Here is an 18886-nt window from a genome sequence, read left to right on the forward strand (position 1 = left end):
AGGTCTGGTGGGAACAAAAGCACTCAGTAAGCAGAAAAGAGCCTAGGAAAACAGGGCAGTACAGAATACGAATGAAAATCTGCTTTGAAAGAGTGAACAGGAATGGGCTGATGTGCAGCGCCAAAGGGCTTAAGGGAGTCCTGTTGGTTTCTTCTTCTTTTGTTTTGTTTTTGTTTTTTTTCGAGACAGGGTTTCTCTGTGTAGCCCTGGCTGTCCTGGAACTCACTTTGTAGACCAGGCTGGCCTTGAACTCAGAAATCCTCCTGCCTCTGCCTCCCAAGTGCTGGGATTAAAGGTGTGTGCCGCTACCGCCCCACTGGTTTTTTCTTTAAGGGGAAACTTGTTTGTTCATGGATTTGCATAACTCGATACTGAAGGAGAAATAAATAGTATAGAACTAAGAGGGCTAGGGAAAAATTTCAATGTGGAGAATGGCTTGGGTATAGCAATCAAAGGGCTTGTGGGATGGACACAGCAGATACGGGCTCTGGGCACCACGCCTGACAACCTGACCACCATCCCCCAGGTACAAAGTAGAATGAAAGAACTCACTTCCCCAAGCTTATCTCTCACTCCTACACATATGCTATGGCACATGCACGCACACAAAGACAGGCATACAGAGCAAAGGAATGGAGAGAGGGAGAGGGGAGGGGAAGGGAGAGGGAGAGAGGCAAACAAGAGTGAAGAGGTGGGTGCCAGTGAAGTTCAAGGACCAGGTTTACTGGCAGGAATTGTCCGGCCCAAGAACAGCCCATTTGGGCACTCACTTTCCATTCTCTAAAATGGGCTGACTGGGAACAGAGGTACCTAAAGGACTGGGACTCTTGACCTTTCACTACCTACCGCGTGGCTAACGGCCAGCCAGGCAGGACACTGTTGCTCCTTCTAGCCCATCCGCGTGGCCTTTTCACTTACCTTTCTCACTTTCCAACCGAGCCAGATCTGAGCTGAGGCGTCACTAAACGGAGGGGAGCCGGAGCTCTAGAACGAGCGGCAGAGGGCATGTAAGTTTTCCAGTCGCGCCTGCGCACTGGGATCCTAGGCTCCTTCAGGACAGGTCGTTCTCGAGCGCTCGCTCTCGTGGGCCTGTGCGTGCGCGCACCCCCTGGCTGCGCCTGCGCAGAGGGTCGAGGACCGTGTGTCCCGAGAAGGCTTAGCGCCTGCGCGTTGTAGGTTTCGGGGCCTCCCGGCCTGAGGGAGAGGAACAGGGAAGATGGCGGCTGTGGTGGAGAATGTAGTGAAGCTGTGAGTGGTCCTTTTTGTTTGTTTGTCTGTTTTTTTCTTTTTTAATCTCTCCTGTACCAGAAATCTTGTAAAGGACCTGGGAGTAGAGAGGGAGGTGCGGGAAGAGACAAGGTAGAGAGAAGGACATGCCCGGGGAGTCCTTGCTGTGCGACTGCTGGTAGGGAGGGCAACAGGAGACTCGGGAGACGGCGCTGGGCTTCTTTTGGAAACTTGTGGAGGCCGGGAGGGGGGCACACCGGAGCCCCCGCCGGGCGTCCTCCTCGCGGGCCGAGCCCCGAGCGGAGCTGCGGGCTGCGAAGGAGAGGCTCACGGTCCCTGGCCCCTCTCTGGAGACGCGTCAGTCCGGCCGAGCCGAGCCGAGCCGGCGGCCCTAGGAGATCGGGGTCCCCTCCCCGCCCACCGCCGTCCCTGGGGCCACAGGCTCCGCCGTCCCTGCGGGGTCCTAAGACTTACGCAGCCCGGTGACGTTAACCGGGAAATCCGGGGTCCACGAAACTAAAAATGTTCTTGGGAAGAACTGGTCCAAGCGCAGAACTTCGGGGAGCGGGGAACTAGACCGGAGCCAGACGGCCTTCCAGTCCGCAGGAGCCCTGAGGTGGGCGTTCTCTGTCCCCCAGATGCCATTGTGCGGGGCAGATTTCCAGCCGAGCTGAAGTTAACGGCTGTTGGGAGACACCGGGAACGGGGACTGGCCTGCTAGCCGCTTCCCCTCAGTTGGAGATGTTTAGGGTTTGGATAAGTCTCTTCCTTCCTTCTTGAAGAAGAATCAGAGTTTTGGAACGGGGTGCCCATTGGATTTAAGAATGGCCTTCTCTTCCTTTAATGGCCATGTTAGACGTGATGTAAGGGTAGAGAAATTGAAGTGTTTCAGCTGTGCAGTCAAAGCTTTTGGATTCTGGATGACAAAGTAAAGGTTTAGGAACCATTCTGGAGGACTTTTCGCAGCTTTATCTGTCTTTGTCGTGGGACCAATCGTCCCAAGAGGCTTTTTAAATTTTTTTTTTTAAGGTTAAGTTGCTTCTTCCCTGCTGCTTGCAGCCCTTTTCTTTGAGAATGCTTTCCCACTTCCATTAAGCTAAGTGCCTTCTCTGTGGCTTTTTTTTTTTTTAACTCGCTTTTGGCTTCATCCTGCTGCCTATTTCAATCACCCCTCCTCCCAACGCTATTATCTCTGTGATCTGCCCACTCTGGATCCCCGACTCTCTTCAGGCTGACATTTCCCTCAATTTAGAAATGGGGCTGTTAATTTAACATTTTTATAGTTCTCCTTCTGGACTTCTGAAGTTAGGTCTTTATTACCCTGCCTTTCTCTTTGTTGACCCCACCATTCCCCTGGAAGGGGAGTTGTCCTGCGTGCACCCCCCCCCCCAGGTTTCCTGTGAAGGGAGGAGTCACAGCTTTTACCCTGGAAATCTTACTGTCTAAAAGAATATGGTTGCCTAGGTTTTCAGAATTAGATGTCAATGGAGTTCTTCATGTTGAAAGATGGTTTGGCAGAAAATGGAGTCGCCAACCCATTGGTGTAGTATTTTAAGTGTTGGGTCCTCATTTAAATAGAGCATTGCTCTTCATGCCTCTTTAACTCACTGGTTCCTGAGTATCAGTGGGGCACTAACTTGCTTCTCCTCAGTTGTAGGTGCAGAAGACTGGACACTCCTAACATGTTCCCCGCAGAACTTTCCCTTTACAGGGAAGGCTTTGATTCTCACACCATTCTCACTCTGGAAAGATGCCTTTTTTTTTTTTTTTATAGTATGTTTCTGTCTTCTGTCAGCTGCCATCACTCACTGAGGGAAAGACCACTAGCTCATCTTTTCATTTTTTTGCCGTGTGAGAAGACTTTCTGTCTTAATTTTCTGTTTTTCTCAAATACAATGTCATGGTTGAAATAGTCTTTATAGTGGTCTTATTAAATACTAGTGTAAAAATAACCATGGCTGCCAACTAGTTTTTAAAACTTTCTATGAGTTATATAAGGCTATCCATAGAATAACAGAAGCTTGGAATTTTTTGCTACAGAGTCTTGAATTTGTGTGTACTCTCCTCTTTTGCTCTCTTCGCACGCACACATGCATACACTCATGCAGTCTTATCCGGCCATCTTTCCTACTAGAGCACCTGCTTGGCCTTCTAGAATCTTACCTGGCCTGCAGGGGCCCTGACTGGACGTTCCAGTCATCCCTCCAGGCCTCCCTCAGGCTCCGCACTCTGACTTTGCAGTCTTCAGCCCCACAGGGCTGGTCCTTCCTTCCGTTTGACTTCCAGTGTCAGTATCAATTCCCATCAGCAGAAACAAAGGAGCTGCTGCAGTCAGCCTTGTTTATCCAATTTTCCTGTGTGGTAAGGATGTGGCTGCCTCCTAAAGGCAAGCCAGTGTGAGCCTGCTCTCTTCTGTGCTGTGCTCTCCAACACATTTATCCCTTAATTATAGTTATTCCTACTCACTGAACCCACTCAGGCTGTACTTGTAGTGTTGCTGTGTGCGCTGTGTGGTTTTTTCATTTGCTGGGAACAAACTAAGCTGTGCAGTGGTCTCTTGTGACTGCTCAGTGAAAGTCCCCATCAGAGTCTACATTAGGGCTTGTTGATAGAGCTTTAGTAATAGCATTAGACACTGAGACCTTACTCCCTCCTGCTTGTCATGCGTTCTTATCCCTATTCTCTTCTTCAGAATCCTGGTAGGTCAGAGCTCATCTAGTCTACCTGCTCCAATCTATGGGAGAGGAATGGAGGTTCATGCAGGTTAGTTACGTGGCTGTGTCCATGTGGTGGTTACAGCCACGCCAGGCTTTTCACTCCCAAATCCACCCGGATGCGATCTAGACACCTTATGGGTAAGAAGTCCCTTCTGCCCTCAGTGTTTGCTTTTTGAGGCTAGGAATGTGGCTCAGTACTTGTTTAGCATACAAGAGATCCTGGTTTGATTAGCCAGCACCATAAACTGCATGTGGTAGTGCTTGTGGTAGTTGGGGAGATAGGAAGATCAAAAATTCAAGGTCATTGTTGACTGCCTGTGGGGTTTGAGTCCAGTATGAGCTACACAAGCCTCTATTTAAGAAAAAGATTGAATATTTGGCTGGGATATAGTTCAGTGGTAGAATACATGTAGCATTTGGGGGGCTCTGCATATGGGCCCCAGAACAACAAAAAGATTGATTGATTGATTATAAATATGGGTCCTTACAGACTTAAAGCTTACTCTTCTGTACCAAAACAAGGTGGGGTCATTGAACCACAAAACCCCTAGCTCTCCAGTTTCTTGTCTTTTCTTAAAGTACTTAGAAAATCCCTCTCAGGTTTTAGATAACCTCCTCCAGGACCAGAAAATTTTGGGTGTCAGTTGTGTGACAGGAAGAGCCTGAGATGGGCTTTAGTGTAACAGACTTTCTGTTAGTATTAGTGCTTAGTAAAAGCTTTGAGGAACTTGGGGAATTTCTCTTCTTGGAGCATTGCATTGCCTTGTGGATGAGTGGTCCTATCCCATGACACCCTTAGTACTGTGCCTGCCTTTCGTTTCCCCCTAATCACCTTTGGATCGTTTGTACTTGAAGAGCTTTTACATTTTATCTCATTTGTATGAATGTTTTGCCTGTGTGTATGTGTGCCACATGTATGCCTGGTGCCCACAGAGGTCAGAAGAGGGAATTAGATCCCTGTAACTGAAGTTGATGGATAGTTGTGAACCACTATATGGATTCTGGGAACCAAACCCAGACAGGCCCTCCTCAAGAACAAGTGTTTTTGTTATGTTTTTGGTTTGGTTGGTTGGTTTTTGTTTGTTTGTTTTGAGACAGGGTCTCTGTAGTATTGGTTGTCCTGGAACTCGATCTGTAGATGAGATTGATCTCAAACCCAGAGATCACCTGCTTCTGCTTCCCGAGTGCTGGCGTTAAAGGCATGCACCACCAAGCCCAACTCAATGATAATTTGTTGTCGTTTTGTTTGTTTGGGTTTTTTTTTAGTCTCTTGTAGTTCAGGCTGTCCTTGGACTTGCTATCTAGCTGAGGAGGATGACGTAATGCTTCTACCTCCCATGTGCTAGGATTACAGGTGTGCCGCCAACCCTGCCTAGTTTGGGTTTTGAGGCAGGGTTTTGCTATGCAGCCCAGCTGGCCTTGAAGTCAGGGTAATGTGCCTAGGAAGAACTTCATTTTTTTTTTTTTTTTTTTTTTTTTTTGGTTTTTCGAGACAGGGTTTCTCTGTATAGCCCTGGCTGTCCTGGAGCTCACTTTGTAGACCAGGCTGGCCTCGAACTCAGAAATCCGCCTGCCTCTGCCTCCCGAGTGCTGGGATTAAAGGCGTGCGCCACCACGCCCGGCAGAACTTCATTTTTTATAACCAAATAGCATTTGGAGGGGTGAATCTACTAATAGTGTGCTAAAAATCTTGTGACCAGTCCTCTAGGTCTGTTTTCCCCATTTGTCAGAGGAAGTTACTATCTACAGTAATGTCTGCAGCTAAGACGCTTGGGTAAGACGAGTAACATATTAACTTGCATGAGTTGGACACATGAGAACCACAGAATGAGCAATTCATTTCTTCTTGTCCCTCCCTCCTCCAGTAGTGGCAGATTGAATCCAGAGCCCTGTGTGGGCTGAACAAGATCTCTACCACAGCTGTTTCCTTGGCCACGCTTCACTCTGACTTGGCAGGCTGAGACAGGAAGATTTTCATGAGTTCAGTACCTAGACTGCAGAATGAAAGAGACCTTGTCTCAGAACAAACAAATATTTAAAAAGCTTGTGTCTGATTATACACATGATAAAATCATGTGTCACAATGATTATTATTTAGGGGTTCTGGCCCAGCCCGTAGTAACTTGTCTTTCCTTGTGTGATAGCTTAGTGACGGTTCTTGTCCCTTGAGGCAGAATAGGAGGCAAATAACAGAAAAGAGAGCCTCTTAGACTCCTGAGCCTTTGAGAGAAGCAGTTGACAGGGAAGAAGGGTGATGTGGCCCCACACCTGTTTTACCTTTCTGCAGCCTTGGCGAGCAATACTACAAAGATGCCATGGAACAGTGCCACAATTATAACGCCCGCCTCTGTGCTGAACGTAGTGTGCGCCTGCCTTTCCTGGACTCACAGACTGGAGTAGCCCAGAGCAATTGTTATATCTGGATGGAAAAGCGACACCGGGGACCAGGTAAGGTTTCAGGCTTCGGGAAAGGTGACACAGGAGCACGAGGAAGTTTCTGTTGTCCCTCAGGAGATGGGGTAGTTGAAGGCTCCTCCACTGCTCACCCCAGTAGATGAGAATGGAGAGGACGAAGCAGCTATGATCTCCCGACGACTAAGAACAGCTGCGTACTTCCGCTGACATCTGTTTCTCTTTTCCATGAAGTATCCCCACCTGGCCCAGGCTCACGTGCTCTGTATCACTCCCTTGCTCTAGAACTCAACAGAGTTCTCATCCACAAAATGTTTGCCATCATTTTTGGGGGCTGGATTAGGGCTTAATTGTTCTTCCTTCCTCTCTTCCGCAGGATTGGCCTCTGGACAGTTATACTCCTATCCTGCCCGACGCTGGCGGAAAAAGCGCCGAGCCCACCCACCTGAGGATCCCAGGCTTTCTTTCCCATCGATTAAACCAGGTAGAGCGGGAGGGTGGGGGGGGTGGGGAGGGTGCTTAGAGTACTCGCTCAGCATGCGCAGGGCCTGGGTTAATAGCCAGTTTCGCATAAACGGAACATGGTTGTTTATTCCTATATAATAATAGCATTGAGGAGGTTGGGACAGGAGGATCAGAAATTCAAGGTCATTCTCTACTAATTGGAAGTTTGAGACCAGCCTGGGCTACATGAGAGCCTCAAAAAACCAAACAAAACCATGAAATTGTCTCAAAATAATATGGACTGGAGAAGTGTCCTAGTGCTTGGTGTATGAACACAAGGATCTAAATTCTAATCTAGAGTTTATACAAAAATATCAGTGTAGTGCTGGGCAGTGATGGGCCTTTAATCCCAGCATTGGGAGGCAGAGGCAGGCGGATTTCTGAGTTCGAGGCCAGCCTGGTCTACAGAGTGAGTTCCAGGACAGCCGGGGCTACACAGAAACCCTGACTCGAAAAACAAACAAACAAACAGCTCAGTTGGCCGACATTTTCCTATAATCCCAAAACTATGAGTACAGCACTGTGCTTTCTAGCTGCCAGTCTAACTCAGGGTTCAGTGAGAGCCTCTGAGGCAATACGCAGAGTGTGATAGAGCAGGACACCCGATGTCCTTCTCCAACATGTGTCCCCACATGTGTTCATGGACCATACAGACATACTACACACACGTGCACCAGATGAACCCAGTGAGGGGCACCCTTCCCAAGCAGGGCCGTGGTCTGCGTGACAAGGCTTGCTGATCACAGCTTTCCCACAGCTCTGTGTTAGAGCTTGCACAGACCATACTTTCACCCCTTACGGGGCTTGCTGGCTTAGTGAAACAGGTAAGTAAAGCTGTATTCCAGTGCTGCCTGAACAGATCCATCTCGGTTCCTGGAGACCGGAAGTGGCTGGGTTTGACTTGGCCCCACGTGGTGTAGGTTCAGCTTCAGCCCTTCTCAGTCAGCTCCGTCTTGGCTTGTTGCAGACACTGAACAGACTCTGAAGAAAGAGGGGCTTATCTCTCAGGATGGCAGCAGTCTAGAGGCTCTGTTGCGTACTGACCCCCTGGAGAAACGGGGTGCCCCAGATCCCCGAGTTGACGATGACAGCCTGGGCGAGTTTCCTGTTAGCAACAGTCGAGCACGGAAGGTCTGTTATTGCCATGGCTAGTAGGACTAGCCTTTTCTTTGTGGGTTGGGAGGTTCGCCCAGTTAGAATTGAAGTAGAACATGGTAGGACACATGCTTGTTGATGTGTATGTAAGCCCTAACACAAAAACAAAAAACAGCTGGAATGGAAGCTGAAGCTGCCCATGCAGTCCTGTGCTCTGCTGGCCACCAGCCCTGACTGCCTAGCCTTCCGCACTCCTCTTCCCAGTAAAGGCTCACTCACTCTCTCTCTCACACAAGGTTTTGTTAGAGACTTAGATACCTGGAGTTACATAGGTGAAGCACACTTGGTTCACACCTGTCAACTGGGAAGTTGTGCTAAGTTTAAAGATGAGAATAGCTATATATAAGCCAGATACTGTGCTAAGTATTTTTCCGTATGCTTCCTCTTGTCCAGCCTTGTGAGGTAGGTCCTGTGGTTCCCATTTCATGGACAAGGAGGCAAAAGCAAAGCAGTTAAAACTTCCTCAAGGTCAAGGAAGCAGCAAAGCTCATTGAAAGTGGGACATGAAAGTTGGAAGCAGAGCAGGCAGGACAGGATGTGGCTGCCTGAGGTACCAGGAGAGCTTTGTGGAAGCCGGCCTCTGAGAGATGGGGGACAGGCATGATAGATTAAGGGAGCAACTTGAAGAGGCACAGCGGAAAGAGAGCATTCAAGGAAGCAGGACTGGGGTGCAGGGTGAGGAACGATTCTGGGTAAGGTTAAGCCCACAGGAGCTTCTAGGTGGTTCCAAGTGGCTAACTCTCTATCATGAGGGCGCTTTGGGATGTGTTTGAGCTCTGCTCATTCACGTGTTGTGCTCCACTCAGCGGATCATTGAACCTGATGACTTCCTTGATGACCTTGATGATGAGGACTATGAAGAAGATACTCCAAAGCGTCGGGGGAAGGGGAAGTCCAAGGTGAGGCGCTAATGGGCTTCCTAAGACGGAAGCCGGCTGGTCTTTGGAGACCAGTCTTTAGTTTTGCTTTCTGCCTTGCTCTTCTAGCCAACGCACGTTGGTGAGGGCATCGTCATCGTTTTGGTTTTCTTGGCAGAGTAAGGGTGTGAGCAGTGCCCGGAAGAAGCTGGATGCTTCCATCCTGGAGGACCGGGATAAGCCCTATGCCTGTGACAGTGAGTGCCACCTGAGGGATGGGTAGTTCTCACCTTGGACCCAGCTCCTGCTCTGGATGTGAGAGGAGGGCGGGTCATGGTCTTGCACTGAATGGTAAAACAAGCCTGGGTTCTTGTCCTGCCTGCCAATCTGGCCTTTGCTTAACAGTGGGTGGGACCTGCATGCTCTGGGGCGAGGTTTCTGTGGGTCCTGGGATGGGAGGATGAGGGAACTCAAAGCAGGCAGGGTTGGCCTCACAGTGGGCAGCATCCAGATCTGCTGACCCATCAAGGCAGGGCACAGGGAGCCAGCCCTGAGGGTTAGTGTCTGTCCTCTTTCCCTTTGCTTTGGCTTACCCTACTTCTGTGCCTCCAGTCTGAAGTGCCACTGCTGGGGTCCTCTCTCACTCGCTCTGTTTTCCTGCTGCTGCCGCCCTGTTTCAAATGTATCAAGGCCTTCTTCTCATGACTTTTCTTTCTGTCTTTCAGATAGTTTCAAACAAAAGCATACCTCGAAAGCGCCCCAGAGAGGTAGCTCTCTCAACTTTTCAGACTTGTGTTTTCCTGTCCCTTTTCCCTCTTCCCTTGTTCCTCCTGCCTTTCTCATTTCCTGTGATACTGGCTTTGGAATCTCTGCAACGGTAATGAGGGGAGCGCTGTGGTACCCGGTGTGCTCCGTTCTCAGTCCTAGCAGCTGTCTTTACCATTGCTTATCACCCACAGACTTACTCCTGTGGTCACTTGGCCTAGTATTAACAGAACCCCTTATGGATAGATTTCATCTGATGTTCCCCAACCAGACAGCAGGTGGTCAGCTCATGCTTCCACCGTCATGCCGCCACCTCCTCCCATCCTCCCATTCCTTCCTGCTGGCCCCCTTGCCCCTCTTGGTATCATTGCTCAAGATAAAATGCCATGTAATCTTTCTTTGCTGGTTGGCAGGGGCTGGGCAGGGCACTAGTGTGGGGATGTATTTCAGTTTCTTTGGGGAAGTTATCCTGGCTGGCAGTTAGTAAGTGTTCACCAAGAAACCCACCCTCAGCCTTTCATCTGTTTAGTTGGGATTGATATACACAGGGTGGCATGAACCTGCCACATTTGCATGGCAGAAAAGAGTCTGACATCTCTTTGTTACGTTTCCCCTTTTGCCATAGGCCAGACTGTAGAACTTTACAGACCTGGAGCTCCCAGATGGTTACTACTTCTGGGGCAAGTTGATGCAGCATGGGCTAAGTCCTTCTAAAAGCCAGCATAGAAAAATGTCGGTAGCTATTGTGTTTTAGAGAGGGAAGAGAATCCAAGAAACTAAAGAGGTCCAGAGAGTGATGCTCTTGGCTGAGGGGAAGGGGCCATCACTAAAGCTTGTCCCAGAGTAGAGATACTGGGGGCAGAGATGTTCCATGGGCCTCATTTGGAGCTTCAGAGCTTGTCAGAGTGGGGAAGTAGCACCTTTGTGTCCTGATAGCTCTCTGCAATCTTTCTCCCGCCCAGTCTGTGGCAAACGCTACAAGAACCGGCCTGGCCTCAGTTACCACTACGCCCATTCCCACCTGGCTGAAGAGGAAGGAGAGGACAAAGAAGACTCGCAACCACCCACTCCTGTGTCCCAGAGGTCTGAGGAGCAGAAATGTAAGCTGAGCTGTCAGGGCAGGCAAGCAGGAGAGGACGCAGCCTACTTATAAAAACCCTTCATAGAGAGAGTGTAGGGTATCCCAGGGTTCCCTTGAGAATCATCAGAATTTTTTTCTTTTTCCCTATAGCCAAGAAAGGACCTGATGGATTGGCCCTGCCTAACAACTACTGTGACTTCTGCCTAGGAGACTCAAAAATCAACAAGAAGACAGGGCAGCCTGAGGAGCTAGTGTCCTGTTCCGACTGTGGCCGCTCAGGTACCTCCATCCTCAAAGAGCAGACTGCTCCGTGCCCAGGGACCTCTTAGCCTGCTTCCTTGAGTGCTGTTAGAATCAGGCAGCCTCCCTTACCCACTCCCCACCCTGCTTTCCAACCACTTACTCCCCTCCTCCACAGGGCATCCGTCCTGCCTGCAGTTCACCCCTGTGATGATGGCGGCCGTGAAGACCTACCGCTGGCAGTGCATCGAGTGCAAGTGCTGCAACCTCTGCGGCACGTCGGAGAACGACGTGAGTGTCGCTGAGCCTGCCTGGCTCCGTCAGAAGGCACCTGCTCCTCCCTAACGCCCTCCTGGGAACTTTATACTTGTTTAAAAATATCTGTTTCTTGGGCACCAACAGTCAGACAGTGTTCTTAGCTCTCAGGTCAGTAAATAAGACAGAGAAGTTGGTGCTTTGATAGAATCTGTGTACTTGGGGGAACAGAGTTTTGTATGATACACCTTGAAGAAAATGAAACTAGTCATGTGCCAAAGAGTTAACTGGATGCTGATAGAGGTTTGTAGCTGTATTTGCTTCTGGAGGAAGTGAGGTTGCTGTTGGAGTTTGGATAATACAAGGAGCCCAGAAAGTATGGCTAGTGCAGAGGCCTTAAGGTGGGCCAGCTGGCTGTAATGAGGCCATTGTTATCCACTAGATCTTTCCTGTGTCGGGAAGGTGGACAGAGGCGGGGCTCGGCCGGACGTTGTAGGATCTTGGGACCATTTGAGCTCAGTGAGGAGTCCTGGACCTGGTGCACATTAAGCACCTAAGCTCTGCCCTATGCTTAGACCTTGAGGATGTTATCTGAGGCTCTTTATTAAGGGGGTTATATGCTCTGTCTCATCTTTTCAAAAGGTAACTGGCAGCTCTGTGGAGAAAAGATTGTAGGGAAATAGTAGGCTTTGTGATCAGTTAGACTCCAGATAGACAGTGATGGACAGACTGACAATTGACCCTTGCTGCTACTAGTCCCTCTTGGAGCAGCAGCAGTGTCATAACTTAGCACATAAACCATTGCACCTTTGTTCTTCTCACCTTCTGCAGGACCAGCTGCTTTTCTGTGATGACTGTGACCGTGGCTACCACATGTACTGTCTTACTCCTTCCATGTCTGAGCCTCCTGAAGGTAAGTGCCTGGATCTACTCAAAATATTTTATCCCAGAAAGATCCACAGCAACCAAGTAAAATATCCATACTGAAATTTGTGACTTGTCATGGATCTGTAATTGTATGGGTTTCAGCATTCTTATGTCTAACAGCATAGATTTCATAATAAAATGACATGTGGTAAATTAAAGCAAACATTTAATGAGTCTGGAGAAATGGCTCAGCAGTTAAGAGCACTGAATGATCCTCCAGAGGGCCTTGGTTCAGTTTCTATCACCTGTTGGCCATTCCCCATGGTCTGTAATTCCAGGTCCGGAGTCTCCTCCTCTGGCCTCTGCAGACACAGGCATGTACCTGTGCACAGATATTTCCTTAGTACTACAAAGGGCTTATTTTCTGTCTTTTGCTTTTTGTAGTACTAGAGATAGAACCCAGAATCCTGTACTTGCTGGCCAAACATCCCACTGCTGAGCTATCTCCCTATATCCCTAACTCTTGACATTTTTTTATTCAGAGTGCTGTACACTCTGAATCCGTAGCACTTGTGTAGAGGTCAGAGGACAAAGTTTAGAAGTCAAGTCTTCTTTCACCGTGGGCTCTGGAGAGTATCAGGTCATCAGGCTTTGGGCCGTCTCACCATCCCACACTTGTATCTTTTGTTTTGAGACAGGGTCTCACTAAGTTGCATAAGGTAGCCTGAGCTAGCTTGGTAGCCCAGGTAGCCAGCCCTTGAACTTGAAATCCTCCTGTCTCCGTCTCTAGAGCAGCTGGGTTAGACTTGATGCAATCCTATGTCTTTGGAGAGATAAGCTATTTCCTCTGGAGTATTCTCCAAACCACATACATACAATTATGCTTATATACTCTATATTAAGATTTAGCCAGGTGGTGGTAATGTGCCTTTAATCACAGCATTCAGGAGGCATAGGCAGGTGGATTTCGGAGTTCAAGGCCAGCCTGGAATATAGAGGTAGTTCCAGGACAGCCAGGGCTACACAGAGAAACCTTGTTCACAACCCCCATCCCCAAAATAAGTAGTTTTACTTCTCAAGAAAATGGAGCCAACTGCAATAAATACCAGTAATGTTTTAGCAAGCTATTTTTCTTGCACAGAACAATTATTTTCTGTTTATAAGTTTTCTTTTTCTTTATTTTTATTTTTTATTTATTTTTGTTGTTGTTCTTTGTTTAGTTTTTTAGGCAGGGTAATTACTCAAAAGAGATCTACCTCTGTTCCCTAAGAGCTGCAATCATAGGTGTGCACCACTGTGCCTGGTTATTTCCTGTTTCTCTATGAAATTAGGCTTGGGTGATAAGGGGTGGGATACACAAGTTCACTTCTTTCTCTGATTTCTGCTGAAACACCCAGAGATGTTGGCACCCCAGTTCACTTGCAGTGCATTCCACAGAAATGGGATGTCTGGCTTTTACTAAATTAAAAGTAGTTTCCCAAGCCAGGCCTGGTGGCACACGCCTTTATTCCCAGCACTTAAAAGGCAGGGGCAGGTCTCTGAGTTCAAAGCCAGCATGGTCTACAGAGTGAGTTTCAGGACAGCCAGGACTAAGCAGAGAAACTGTCTTGGGGATAAAATATAGTAGTTTCTCTGAGGTCTCTTTTCATGACTTTTTTTCAACCTTTGAGGCAGTGACTTTTTTTGTCTAAAGTTGGGAGCATTTTAACAATCTTTGACTGGGCTGGCAAGATGGCTCAGCAGGTAAACACTTGGAACCAAGCCTGGACAGACTGAGTTTAAGAGGTTAACCCTCAACAGACATGGTGAAAGACAGAATGGACTCCCACAAGTTGTCTTTCACATGCATGCTGTGGCAAATGCCCCCAAATAAATAAATTTAATAAGTTACCAACAAAAAAAACCCCAAAACACTTGTGTCTGCTCAGACTGTCCTGTGAGCCCATGGGCCACTGAAGTGACAAGAGGATCTGGCATTGTTTGGGGACTGTCCTTGCACTCAGTGTGCTCATGGAGAATGGTTTTCATGTGTATTTTTAGTGTATGTTAAAATGAGTATTTTGTCTACATGTATGTCAGTCTACTACATGAGTAGCTGATGCCTTTGGGGGTCAGAGGATGGAGCATCAGGTCCCTGTAGATGGAGTTGTAGGTGGCTGTGAACCACCAAGTGGGTGCTGGGAACTGAACCACATCTTCTTTGACTGCTGAGCCATCTCTCTGGTTCTAATTTTCATGGTTTTGAAGACTAAGTAGTTCCCTCAGCTCAGGAGAACAATGAAGTTGCTGCTACAGAACTCCCCCTGTCCTACCTGGAGTGAGGTCTGAGGAGTGGAAGACAGTCGATGAGATTTTGTGGGATCTGCCCTGACCCCTCTGCCTCTCTGTAGGAAGTTGGAGTTGCCACCTGTGTCTGGATCTGCTGAAGGAGAAAGCATCCATCTACCAGAACCAGAACTCCTCCTGATGCGCCACCCAGCTCCCCACGTCTAAGGCCGTTGCTCTCCTCTCTACCTTGCTTTCCATTGCCCCTCTTCTCCTCTTTCACTCCGTAGTCCTGCCAACCTCCTTTGGCAACAGCACAGGGAGGTGGCGGCTCCGACTGCCTCTAGCCCGAGCCCTCAGGGAGTAAGGAGCAGTGTGCTGCTCCAGGGCTGACCTGTGGGCCCAACTTCTCTCTGTTCTCCAAGAAGTGCATTCACTTTGCCTGCCTTGGGCCTAAGACCCTGGTGATTACAGGGCTCAAATGGGATCCTCTGAGAAGGAATATGAGAGCAGCTCACTTGTCTCAAGCCTTGCCCACCCCTCTTCCCCCAAGCCCCCTTTGGTTTCCAGGGTTTTGCCCCAGAGATGAGCCAGGCTGGGCCTTTTCTGGAAGCAGCTGGAGTGAGCTGGCTGAGTGGCACTTGCCAGGACCTTTTCCTACCCTAGTTCTGCTTCCCTTTGCCTCCTGCCAAAGCAGTCCCCTGTCCTCTGTCATGCTACATGGGGTTCTGTGCTTGAGCTAGAATGTTCTCGGGCACCTCCTGGCTCTGCCCTGTCCCACAAAGGGACAAGCAGCTTCAAACCTGTCCTTCCTGTGCTTGGCTGGCTTGCTCACAGGTGCTCTCTGGCTACCCAGACATTTCCTATCCTCAGAACTTCCCATCTTCTGCCCCCATACTTAGTCCCTTTGGTTTTGTAGGGAGAGGGATAGTGTCAGGGGCTGGGCCAGCAGCTTGGGGGCCACAGGGAGAAGTTGGATAATGTGCCTGTTTTTTAACTCGATAAAAAAGCCTACCTCCAAAATCCCCTTTTTGTTCTTCCTGGACCTGGGCATTCAGCCTCCTGTCCTTAACTAAATTAGGAGCCTCTGCCTCCTGCCTGTGTATCCTGGCTCCCAGGACACAGGATGGTCCCCTTTCCTTGCACGCTAGCTAGTAGCTGGTAAGGTCTTCACACCCTGAGTTTTCTGTTTCCTGCTTAGTGGCACTGACATTAAGTAGGAGGGGACAGTCCTCTACAGTACTCTAGAGTGGGCTTCCCCCTTGGCTGTGGGCAGGCCCAAACTGTTGTTTTCTGCAAAGTTGAGGGCCCCCCCTCACATATTTAGTTCCTGTATTCAAAACATTAGTAAAAATAAACATTTTTACAGAGCCTTCTGCTGGACAGTTTGTCTCTTGACTCCTTGTTGAAAGGTTGTTTCATTTCAAACTTACTTAGGACAATAAGGGTTTTTTGTTGTTGGTTGGTTGTTTTAAATTGAAACAACTTTTTCTCCCAAAATCAAAGTTTTTGTTAAACTCCACCATGTAAAATTATTTTGTCAGTTTTGTTATGTAATTTCAGACTTATAACAATTTAGTGGTATAAAGGATGAAGCTAATTAATATAAAAATGGGGTTAAAATCAACTTCAGCATTTTCTCCGTATCTGTGCTTTTGGCTGGTTGGAAAGACTTTACTCGCTGTGAATATGTAGGCGGCGGCGCGGCAGATCTATGGCATTGCAATGTCTCCTGGTTAAAGTGAGCCCAGAAGCTTATTTGTGCTTTAAACTCAAAGGAGTTAAGAGTTAAGCCTGGAGAGAGCGCGCAGCAGAGGAGAGGATGCTCGTCATTCCTGCACAGGGCCAAGTTCCGTTCCTAGGTGGCTCACAACTCCGGGGGGATCTGAGGGCTTTGGCTGGGGAGGCCAACTGCGCTCCTGCAAATACCCACCTGCCCACTCATCTTCATCCATCTACAAACCTACCAGCGTCATCGTAGAACAACAGCAGCCCAGAGGAGAGTAACCTCAGATCCTGTCATCTGATGAGCCTTTCATTGCCTGTTGGGTGGCTAAGCCAAAGCAGAGTTGCAAAGCCAGAATTGTCTACAGTGCAGGGTGTCATGTGCAGACCGTGAGTGAGCATAAGCCAGATTGGTACTTGGATGTTATATAGTGGATCTTGTATAGCTCACTTGGTATGTATTAACATTTTAACTTTTTTCTTTTAAAGATTTAATTTTATGTATGAGTGCTCTGTCTGCATGTACACTTGCATGTCAGAAGAGGGTATTAGATTACATCATAGATGGTTGTGAACCAGTGTGGTTGCTAGGTCCTCTGGAAGAGCACCCAGTGCTCTTAACCTCTGAGCTATCTCTCCAGCCCAAATATTAACATCTCAAAAACAGGAGCTTAAGCCGGGCGTGGTGGCGCGCATGCCTTTAATCTCAGCACTTGGGAGGCAGAGGCAGGCAGGTTTCTGAGTTCGAGGCCAACCTGGTCTACAAAGTGAGTTCCAGGACAGCCAGGGCTATACAGAGAAACCCTGTCTCGAAAAACCAAAAACCAAAAAAAACCCAAAAACATGAGCTTGGCCATGGTGGCACAGGCCTTTAGACCTAGCACTCAGGAGTCAAGGCTAGGCTGGTGTACAGAGCAAGTTCCAGGACAGCCAGGCTAAATATGGAGACTCGGGTTTTTTTTGTTTTTTTTTGTTTTTTTTGTTTTTTTTTTTTTTTGGTTTTTCGAGTCAGGGTTTCTCTGTGTAGCCCTGGCTGTCCTGGAACTCACTCTGTAGACCAGGCTGGCTTTAAACTCAGAAGTCCACCTGCCTCTGCCTCCCAAGTGCTGGGATTAAAGGCATGGGCCACCATGCCCGGCTATTTTTTAAATTTTATTTATATGAGTAAACCGTAACTGTCTTCAGACACACCAGAAGAGGACATTGGGTTCCATTTCAGATGTTGGTAGGCCACCATGTGGGTGCGGGAATTAAACTCAGAACTTTTAGAAGAGCAGTCAGTGTTCTTAACTGCTGAGCCATCGCTCCAGCCTCGGGAAACCCTGTTTTAAGAAAAAGTATTTGAGTATATGCATGTTAGTGCAGAGGCAGGGTGAGAGGGTATCAGATCCCCTAGAGCTGAAATTACAAGCAGTTTTGAGTCACTGAACGTTGGTCTTTGTGGGTTTTGTTTTGAAGAAATATTTTGCCTGCATATAAGTCTGTGTACCAAGTATCCAAGATAGCCTGGAACTGGAGTTAAAGGTGATTTTGAGGGGCTGGGAATCCAATCCAAGACCTTTAGAAGAGCAGACAGTGCTCTTCACCATCTCTTCCGCTCCTGAACTCTGGTCTCCTGTTTAAACTGCTGAACTATGTCACCAGCCCCGCTTTGAGATTCTAAACAACTGGGAGATGGCTCAGCTAGCTAAAGCACTTTTCTTTTCCCCATTCATTTATTTATTGGCTTCGTACCCCTGTCCAAGACAAGGGTGTGAACTTTGACTGTGAACCTGACCACCTGAATTTTGCCCCTGCATCCCAGATAAGGAGCTGGATGTTGTGTGCGTTATTTCAGCACTCTTAGAGGGACATGGAAGTGGAGACAGAATCTGCAGGAAGCTTAACATCCAACTAGAAGTCTGCTACACAGCAAAGCCCTGCCTCAACAAGGAAGGGAACCCCTCCCAAACCCCTCTAGCTAAATACTTATACATCGCCTTAAGTGTGCTCAGATCTTTCTAGAGCACCCTGAGGTCATGGTTGCCAGAGAAAACTGAGCCCTGGCCTGCTACTGCATGGAGTCGTCTGGACTATGCACTGCCTGTCCTGCGATGTAGGCCAGGAGTACAGGGAGTCAGGCACTTATCCTTAGCAACTGAGTAGTCTTGAGGGCCAAAAAGGAAATGTGCAGATGAGACCACTAAAATAGATTTAAGGGAAAATTGTTGGTTCGCAGGAGACGACACTTGGAGAGACTGACAGCATCCAGTGGTAAATGGATAGGCTCAAAACCTATGAAAAAGTGGGGTCCTGGCTGTTTAGGGGCAAGGAGGGCTAAGTTATCTACACCTAGTTACAAAGGAGGGAAGTGACTAACATAGGAATTTAGATCTTGCCGTGACCCACCAAAACTGGTTTTAAAAAAAAAAATGTCCTTTCTTGCCACCCGTGTATTTTGTAGCCCGTTGGCGAGACCAGAGGTCAGCGCTGTCCATGGTAACTCTTTTGTGACTAAAAGCTTACATTCATTCATTTTCTCCTTTCATCTTGTTTCCAAAACAAATCCGGGAGGGCCGGTATCCCAGTTAGGTACCACGTAGGGATGGGGTCGAAATGACCTGGGTCGCTGTCAAGGCACGCCGGCTGGTCGGCAAGTGATAAGCACTAAGGCCGGTCTTCCCGCCAGACCCCGCCACTCAGGAAGCTCCTCCTCCCGAGGTCTGACGGACCGCCACTTCCACAGCATCCAATCAGATGTAACTGGAGGCGGGACAAGCTGCTGCCGATGGCTAATCAGTTTGTTAGGGCGGGGCTGCGGAGGGGCCGCGACGAGG

At 48.4% G+C, this 18886-nt stretch overlaps 1 protein-coding gene across 2 annotated transcripts; it reads left to right on the forward strand.

Annotated features, from left to right (window-relative positions):
* Positions 1-1162: 1162 nt before the first annotated feature.
* Dpf2 (double PHD fingers 2) lies at positions 1163-15728 on the forward strand. Of its 2 annotated transcripts, XM_021151712.2 has the most exons (12): positions 1163-1248; positions 6232-6392; positions 6733-6840; positions 7828-7991; positions 8822-8914; positions 9051-9129; positions 9598-9639; positions 10600-10737; positions 10869-10997; positions 11137-11249; positions 12045-12126; positions 14471-15728. In XM_021151712.2, the coding sequence occupies exons 1-12, from the start codon at positions 1217-1219 to the stop codon at positions 14545-14547; spliced, it is 1218 nt and encodes a 405-aa protein (XP_021007371.1). In that variant the 5' UTR covers positions 1163-1216; the 3' UTR covers positions 14548-15728. The 2 variants fall into 2 exon arrangements, with proteins under 2 accessions (XP_021007371.1, XP_021007372.1); XM_021151713.2 differs by lacking the exon at positions 9598-9639.
* The last annotated feature ends 3158 nt before the right edge of the window (positions 15729-18886 follow it).

Source organism: Mus caroli, unplaced genomic scaffold (assembly GCF_978045245.1).
Source record: "Mus caroli unplaced genomic scaffold, Mus_caroli_1 scaffold_20, whole genome shotgun sequence".
Taxonomy (NCBI): domain Eukaryota; kingdom Metazoa; phylum Chordata; class Mammalia; order Rodentia; family Muridae; genus Mus; species Mus caroli.

Excerpts from the sequence above, each read along its gene's own strand:
- Dpf2 (XM_021151712.2), top strand. The coding sequence starts at position 1,217 with ATGGCGGCTGTGGTGGAGAATGTAGTGAAGCT. Across the intron at positions 6,393-6,732 it reads AAAGCGACACCGGGGACCAG|GATTGGCCTCTGGACAGTTA; the intron begins GTAAGGTTTCAG and ends TCTCTTCCGCAG. Across the intron at positions 10,738-10,868 it reads GAGGTCTGAGGAGCAGAAAT|CCAAGAAAGGACCTGATGGA; the intron begins GTAAGCTGAGCT and ends TTTTCCCTATAG.